Here is an 8,324-nt window from a genome sequence, read left to right on the forward strand (position 1 = left end):
TGTTTTATTTCCAAATGGGTGGTCTAAGTGTGTGCATCTGCATTCTTGTTTCCAGTCCCTACAGACTGATATGTTACGCTGAGCCACCTGTGCCCAGGGCAAGTGCCTGTTCCGAATCAGTCTCTGCTCCCGAGGTTTAGGGTTGGTGTGTAATTTTTCTACGTTTTTACCCTTCCTTCTCCTTTCATCTTTTCTCTAAAGCCTTCTGGTTTTCCATTCTCCCTACACACTTACTGGTCTTTCCCACTCCTCTCTCCCTCCACCTGCTGCTGTAGAGGCTGATGCTGATGTTTCTGGTCTTTTCTGCCTCAGCTGTTCGTCGTTTTCCCACCAGCCTATGCTGAGAGCATCAATACTTAGCAGCAGGACTGTACTAGCAAAACCCCAGTGAAACTTCATATAGGAGCTAGTGCAGACAAGGTTTCAAACCATGCCTTTTTCACAAAATGTCTGCACACTTTCTGCAGGATATTTTGGATGAGAAAAGCCAGAAGGAAACAACAAAAATGCAAAAGAGGATAGTAAAAATGTTAAGCTATAGATGGATCAGTAGATCTATATTTATACTGCCCTTAAATAATTCCAGCTACTGAAGGCTGGCCATGGTCTCCCATTTTTCAGTCTTTTGCTGAAGAAAGCTGTTGATCTTAGAAGAATCTTCTAAAGAAGCTTGGAGTTATGTCCCTTTCCACATTTTTTCCCAGGCTTGTGTTACCTTCCCAACTCGAGCTGTTGCAGGCGGCAGCACTGTTCTGCTTTCTGGTCCTGAGGGCTGAGTGGACTGGCCCAGGACAGCCTGACAGGTCTGGCTTCAGTCGATGGGCACGATTAGCTGGATGCAAGGGACTCTGCAGTGGCACTAAGCTCTTTGTTGATGGAAGTGGAGCCATCTTGTGTTGTACTGACACACTGCCAAGTGCTGCAGACTGCAAACTTTGTCCTGGCTTCGGTACTTCATCTGAAGTGCTGTCTTAGTTATTCGCAGTGAATGTAATGGCCACAAGAAACTTCCATCTTTTGAGCCAATTTTTTTTATTTCTGTGTGACAGATCAGCTACTTTGCAAGCTGCCTTATTTTGCCCAGCAGAGTGATTTGGGGAGATGATCTGCCCGGCTTGACAAAACATGTGACTCTCTTGGTGACTCTTTCCCACTGGGGCTGCCAACAAAAGGTTTGAGTGAGAGGGAGGCTCTTCTAGGAGCTGAGCTAAGGCTTCATCTCCATTTCCCCTGGGTTAGTAAACAGCTCTCAGGTGTTGTGGCATTAATGCAAAGTATAAAAATCATCCGGAGTTTGCTGAGGAGGAAGTCCCAGCAGCAGGAGTCACAAACTTCTTAAACTTCTCATTGAAATCATTCAGGCAGCTGTAATTGCTGCTCTTCTGTGTGGTAGGGGTAGCAGGTATGTCTGTGTTGTGTTGCTGAACCCGTGAGCTGATGATAAAGTCCTTCCAGCTACAGAAAAGCACTGGTTCAACACTCAAGGCAGCTGACAGCAGGCCTCGCCCCTGAGTTGTCCCTGTCCTCAGCAGCAGATTTTCTGTGCAGTGGGGCAGATGGCAGTGCATTACTGGTGCTGGAGGCACTCGTTGGGAAGTAAAGGCATCCCCAGTCAGCTCCAACTGCAAAATGTTTCCAGCAAGTTGGGGAGAGAGTGAGAGAACCACTGCAAGCCTAATCAGCAGAGCAGAGCATCAGTTTCAACAATTATACCATCTGAAAGCATCCCAATTAAGCAGAACTGCTGTCTCCATTGAGCAGCAGCAACCTTGGCCATGCGTATCATTAGGTTTAAATAGGTTTCTTACTAATTAAGCACCGTTGCTGATAACCTGTATCCTAATTTCTTGGAGCGTGCAGAATAAATACAATCTAATTGGACTGCTCCACTGTTTTAATTTTTTTATAGGATATTTTTAGTTAATCTTTTAAATTGTAACAAGAAGGAAAGAGATAAAAATACTGTAAGCTGTTTCGCAGAATATGATAAAAAAAAATCTATAAGAAAAATGCTTCATGACGATATCTTTGTAGTGAATTTGAGTTGTTTTAGTTAGATTTATCATCATTCTCATGGCCTATTTGGTGTATGCACATAAAGCCCTCCCACCCTTGTGCACGAATTGCTCAAAAGAGATAATAATTTCTGAGTGTGAAAGTAGTGTTGAGTATCGAAAGAGTAATGTGAGTACTGTAATGTCAAAAACAAATCAAGTTAATAATGATCCATGCAGTTTCCTACCTTCCCAGCTGTTACTGAAGTCCCAAATTTAACAAGCAGGAGGAATGATACGGTTAGGAAGAGCAGCAAAGCAAATGCAGTATGTATAGGAAATGCTGTAAACAATATTAAGGTTTTCTCCTGAGTTTAGGATTACATTTCCAAGATTACTTTTCTCAGTAAGCATTTATTTTTGTTAGTAATTAAAAAAATCAAAGGAATCTCTCTCCTGTCCCACAGCAGAGAAGCTGCATTAGTGGCCAGGACAGTCGTGGGAGGGGCTGGTGGCATCCCCAGTTGCAGCCAAGATTCCCACGTTAAATTATTATTTTGGTTCACTTTATAAACAGCTTGCCAGCGGTGGAAGGAGAAGAAAGGTGGGTGATACCAAACTTTTAAAAACAGGTACCTGTATTTAAATTTCCAGCTCTTGAGAATTGTAGGTTAATTTTGTGGGTTAAGATCCGGCATTGGGTCTGACTGAGCTTTGCATTGGGAGCTAGAAAGGAGCTGATAACACTGCAGTGTTTGGCTGCTGCTGAGCAGCGCTGGCCCAGCCTCAGCGCTGTCTCTCCAGCATTCTGCCCCCACATCAATAGGCTGGCAGTGGGCAAGGTCTTGGGAGGGGACACAGCTAGGCCAGCTGACCCAAACTGACCAAAGGAGTATTCCATGCCATATGACGTCTACTTGGATATAAAAGCTAGGAAAAGGAGGAGGAAGTGGGGAACATTCATTATTCACAACGTTTGCCTTCCAGAGCAACTGCTACGTGTCCTGAAGCCCTGCTTCCCAGGAAGTGGCCGGACATCACTTGCTGATGGGAAGTAGAGAATAAAATCTTTGGGGTTTTTTTCCTTTGCTTGTGCATCCTCAACCTTTTGCTTTTGCTTTGCTGACCTGCCTTATCTTAACCTACGAGTCGTTTTCCATCTTATTTTTCTCTCCCTTGTCCAGCTGAGAAGGGGGGCGTGATAGTGTGGCTTGGTGGGCACCTGGCATCCAGCCCAACACCCACCACAAGTCCTCTACACACCACAGCCCTTTCTGGTGCCTAATGTGGGGTGAGACAACAACACCTATTTATATATATTGCATGCTATAGCGGTATTAGTTATCCAGTAGCAAGCTCCTGTGGGGAACGCAGTTTGTCAGCTGCACTGCTTATCTCTTTATTTTGCTGAGTTTGGGAACATGTTAATACAAACAATGGCTCTGTGCTTTTCCCTGGCATTGATGGCCTTGCTGTGCTGGGGGAGCTATCTTGTGGAGACAATGAGGGAATACATCTCTCTCTTCCTACCCGGGATTGATGTGGATTCTTTTATTATGCAGGCTGCCACAGTCCTTGCTCATCCTTACACGATCTGTTTAATTAGTACTGTAAGCATATCATGGGCTTTGTGGAATCTGGTGTCATGGTGGTGTACGAGAAAACAAATTTTGAGTGAGGTGATACCAAAATGTTCCCCGAAGAAGTCAGTTCCTGGGTGGCAGGGTGTGTGGAAGGATTTGGGCAGGTTCCTAGGGCGGTTATCACCTCCCATTGCCTGGGAGTTTACACCTGAGCAGGTAATCAACCCTGACAAACTGACCCGTCAGCTGATAGAGGGGTGCCTTGCCCAAGCTGATGAAAACCAGCAGCTTCTGGCCCTGTGCTGGGGCCTGGCCTGTGCCTACCGAGCCACTGTTCTGCACTCTCAGAGGACTGTGACCGAGGCAGGGACCCAAACTGTGCTTGAGAAGATGATGGTTGAGACAGGAACCCAGACCACAACAACTACTGTAACTGTCCCTGTAATGGAAAAGAAAAGGTGGACAAGGAGAGCTACAAGTCTTTATCGTCAATTAGAAAGGGAGGAAGAAGAAGAAGAGGAAAAAAAAGAAGAGGAGAAAGAAAAAGAAAAGGAAGAAAAAGAAGAAAAAGCAAAGGAAGAAAAAGAAGAAAAAGCAAAGGAAGAAAAAGCAAAAGAAGAAAAAGCAGAAAAAGCAAAGGAAGAAAAAGCAGAAAAAGAAAAGGAAGAAAAAGCAAAAGAAGAAAAAGAAGAAAAAACAAAGGAAGAAAAAGAAGAAAAAGAAAAGGAAGAAAAAGCAAAAGAAGAAAGAGAAGAAAAAACAAAGGAAGAAAAAAAAGAAAAAGAAAAGGAAGAAAAAGAAGAAAAAGAAAAGGAAGAAAAGGAAGAAGATAAAAAAGAAGAGGAAGAAGAAAAAGGAGAAAAGGAAGAAGAAAAAGAAAAAGAGGAAGAAGAAGAAAAAGAAAAAGAGGAAGAAGAAGAAAAGGATGAAGAAGAAGAAAAAGAAAAACAAGAAGAATCATCAGGAAAGGAAGGGTCTGATCAAGAAACCAGTCCTGCAACAAATAAATCAAAGAAAGGAGTGAAGGAATTCAAACAGGAGACAGAAATTACCCAGTCTCTGACATCATCAGAACTTCAAGACTTGCAGAAAGATTACAGCCGCCAGCCAGGTGAGCGGATTTCTGCTTGGCTGCTTCGATGCTGGGATTGTGGGGCTAATGGTCACCTACTGGAAGGTAGGGAAGCCCAACAGCTGGGATCCCTTGCTAGAGATCGGGGAATTGAAAGAGGAATTGGAAAAGAGACAGCAATTTGCAGTCTCTGGAGACGACTTCTCTCAAGTGTGAAGGCAAGACATCCGTTTAAGGAAGATCTTGTGAACTCCCCAGGAAAGTGGACCACTGCAGATGAAGGTATCCAATACCTGAGAGAATTAGCAGTGCTGGAAATCATCTATAGTGATCTAAAAAATGATAACATCTCTAAAGATCCAGAGGATGTCCCTTGCACAATGGCCATGTGGAGGAAGGTAATTCAAAGTGCCCCTGCATCATATTCTAACAGTTTGGCAGCAATGTATTACCCAGAAATGGAGACACCAACTGTAGAGAGAGTGTCTCTTTGGCTCCAAAACTTAGAAGAAACTCTTTGTTCCTCTTCATCCCTACAGGCCAGCACCTCAGCTGTCAAGGGTAGTCCAAGAAATCAGTCTTCTCCTGCCCTGATCAGAGGGAAAGAGAGCCCCAGACACATGACACGTGGTGCACTGTGGTTCTTTCTGTGTGATCAGGGGGAAGATATGAGGAAGTGGGATGGTGAACCCACCTTTAAGCTGGAAGCCCGTGCCCGTGAACTGAGAGAGAAAAGAGCGGAGAAAGAAGAAAGCTGTGACAGAAGAGAAAAGAAGGGCCATCCAACAAAGCTGTCAGTGTAGTTTCTGCAGACACAAAACAGCAATCAGCAACCCCCCAGACATAGAAGAACTGACACTGCCTCTCTTGATCCTGGTGAGGGGACTTCTGGTCTGGCACTGTAAGGGTCAGACAGTGAATGCTCTAACCAGGAAAAAGAATGGAGGGTCCCTCCCTTCTGCCAGGGGGAGGAAAGGGATGACTGGATTTTATAGCCTGGCACATCATACCCACAGAAGTATATAAGGCTTTGGTAGATACTGGTGCATAGTGTACGCTGGTGCCGTTGGGGTACAGGGGCTCAGAACCCATCTGGATCTCTGGATTGACAAAGTGATGCAAAAAAACATCTGTTTGGGAGGCTGAAGGGAGCTTAACAGCAGACAAGTGGGAAAAGTGCCCAATTGTGACAGAGGCCCTTGGAATTGACTCTCTCAGGAGAGGGTACTTCAAGGGCCTAAAGGGGTACCAATGGCTTTTTGGTGTGGCTACTGTGAATACAGAGAAGATCAAGCAGTTATCCACCCCACCTGGCCTCTTAGAACATCCCTTCCTAGTAGGATTGCTGCAAGGTGAAGAACAGCAGGTGCCAATTGCTACCAAGACAGTGCCTTGTCAGCAGTATTGCACCAACCGAGATTCCCTGGCTCCCATCCATGAGCCAATTCACCAACTGCAGAGCCAAGGAATCATCTGTAAGACTCACTCACCTTGTAACAGTTCTATATGGCCAGTGCAAAAGCCTGATGGACAATGGAGGTTAGCATAGGCTATTGTGGCCTAAATGAAGTCACAGCATTGACTATGGGAGTCAATGACCATTGATGGGGAGACTATCAAATAAACCTGGAATCAACTGCCCCAGGGGGTGGAAACACAGCTCTGCCATCTTTCAAGGGTGTATCACACCCCTTACCACCCAGAAGCCTCTGGAAAGGTTGGAAGGTATAATGGGCTGCTGAAGACCATGTTGAGAGTTTTTGGCCAATGGGGTATGGAAGCACTGGGATGCAAATTTAGCAGAAGCCACTTGGCTGGTTAACACTAGGGGATCTGCTAACCGCCCTGGTCCTGCCCAAGCTGTGGGAGGAGACAAGGTCCCTGTACCACACATAGGGAAGTAGCTGGGGAAGTCATTGTGGATTTCTCCCTTGGGAAAAGACAAACCCATTTGTGGGATTGTCTTTGCCCAGTGACCTGGGTGTACTTGGTGGGTAATACAGAAGGATGGGGAGACCTGGTGTGTGCCTCAAGGAGAATTGACCTTGGGGAAAAATAATCTGTGGTGTGAGTTTTATGTTGCAGGAAGTAAAGCAGCAGGAGTGAGATGAACTGGTGAAGAGTGAATTTTGCAGGGAGACTGCAACAACAACACAAGCCAGGCTGGTGTCCGTACCCGATGATCAAGTGTGCTGCTTCTCCTGTCCTGAGCACCCACCCTGATGGAACGGAATCCAAGTCATGGACTGTTTCTGAACATCTGGAGGGGCAGAGGAAGCATGTGGAATGGGAAAATTATATCTATCTGTGAAAGGACTGGGGATAATAGTTAATGAAAATGTATGGATCTGTACGTTTGGTATAAAGATGGTTTAAAGATGTAGTTTAAGGTGTAGGTGCTGGTAAAAAGGGATTTCAGTAATGAGAAGTAAATACAGTGGGGTAGTTAGAAGATTAAATTCTGTGGGATCTGAGTATGACACAAATGATATGGAAAAAGGGGTATTTGGTTTGGCTGAGATGGAGTTTGTTTTCCCCATTGCATTGGGAGCTAGAAACACTGCAATGTTTCAGCTGCTGCTGAGCAGCGCTGGCACAGCCTCAGCACTGTCTCTCCAGCATTCTGCCCCCACATCAATAGGCTGGCAGTGGGCAAGGTCTTGGGAGGGGACACAGCTAGGCCAGCTGAATGGAATTAACCAAAGAGATATTCCATACCATATGATGTCTACTCAGATATGAAACCTAAGAAAAGGAGGAGGAAGTGGGGAACATTCATTATTCACAACGTTTGCCTTCCAGAGCAACTGCTACGTGTCCTGAAGCCCTGCTTCCCAGGAAGTGGCCAGACATCACTTGCTCATGGGAAGTAGAGAATAAAATCTTTGGGGTTTTTGCATTTGCTTGTGTGCTCGCAGCCTGGTTTTAGTTTGGTTCTAGTAAACTGCCTTATCTCAACCTACGAGCTGTTTTCCGTCTTGTTTTCTCTCCCCTGTTCAGCTGAGAAGGTGGGGTGTGATAGTGTAGCTTGGTGGGCCCCTGGCATCCAGACAGGCTCAGCCCCTTACACACCCTTGAGAAGGTCTGCTGGCTTTGCTGTCCTCTCCAATACCTTGGTAGTTCAGGGTAACCATTTTAAAAGCCTTGCGTACTATGCATATTAGTCACAGTAGAAGACTACTACAGATACTGCAGTAACAAAGAGTATAAAATTAATCCCACCCAGATGGATGAACACATTGCAGAAGTCAAAATTCTTTTCAGTTGTTGGGGTGCAAATCCAACCTCCATCCAAAATTTAGGAAACTAGTAATGTAGGGAGCAAAAGATGTGTCTGAAATGCAGAATTCCTTGCAGTTCAGTAATTGGAATTTATATGTGACTGTGCAGTAAGCACAAATCAAATCAAAAAATGTTTCAAGGCAATTCCTCCATGTAGCCCTATGGACAATAACATTCTTTTTTAAGGTGCTTTAAGCTGTTAGTTTTATTTTCCATAGTTTGCTTTAATAAGTCAACCCCCTTCCATGGGCATCAGCTGAGACTGAGGGCTGGAACACGCTCCATGGGATGCAGACAGTAGGCGACTTCATGACGGTGGTACATCTGTTGTCCAACACTGACACTGGCTGAACTGGACCTGAACTTCTGCTTATGCTTCTTGCTCTGGGGAAA

General features: G+C 45.1%; 1 protein-coding gene across 1 annotated transcript; it reads left to right on the forward strand.

Annotated features, from left to right (window-relative positions):
- Window positions 1-2,781: 2,781 nt before the first annotated feature.
- LOC147654017 (uncharacterized) lies at window positions 2,782-7,611 on the forward strand. Its single transcript, XM_086880173.1, has one exon. It carries the CDS (start codon window positions 3,416-3,418, stop codon window positions 5,450-5,452), a length of 2,037 nt encoding a protein of 678 aa, XP_086736299.1. The 5' UTR covers window positions 2,782-3,415; the 3' UTR covers window positions 5,453-7,611.
- The last annotated feature ends 713 nt before the right edge of the window (window positions 7,612-8,324 follow it).

Source organism: Cyanistes caeruleus, chromosome 3 (genome assembly GCF_971803275.1).
Source record: "Cyanistes caeruleus chromosome 3, bCyaCae1.hap1.1, whole genome shotgun sequence".
Lineage (NCBI taxonomy): Eukaryota > Metazoa > Chordata > Aves > Passeriformes > Paridae > Cyanistes > Cyanistes caeruleus.

Excerpts from the sequence above, each read along its gene's own strand:
- LOC147654017 (XM_086880173.1), top strand. The coding sequence starts at position 3,416 with ATGTTAATACAAACAATGGCTCTGTGCTTTTCCCTGGCATTGATGGCC.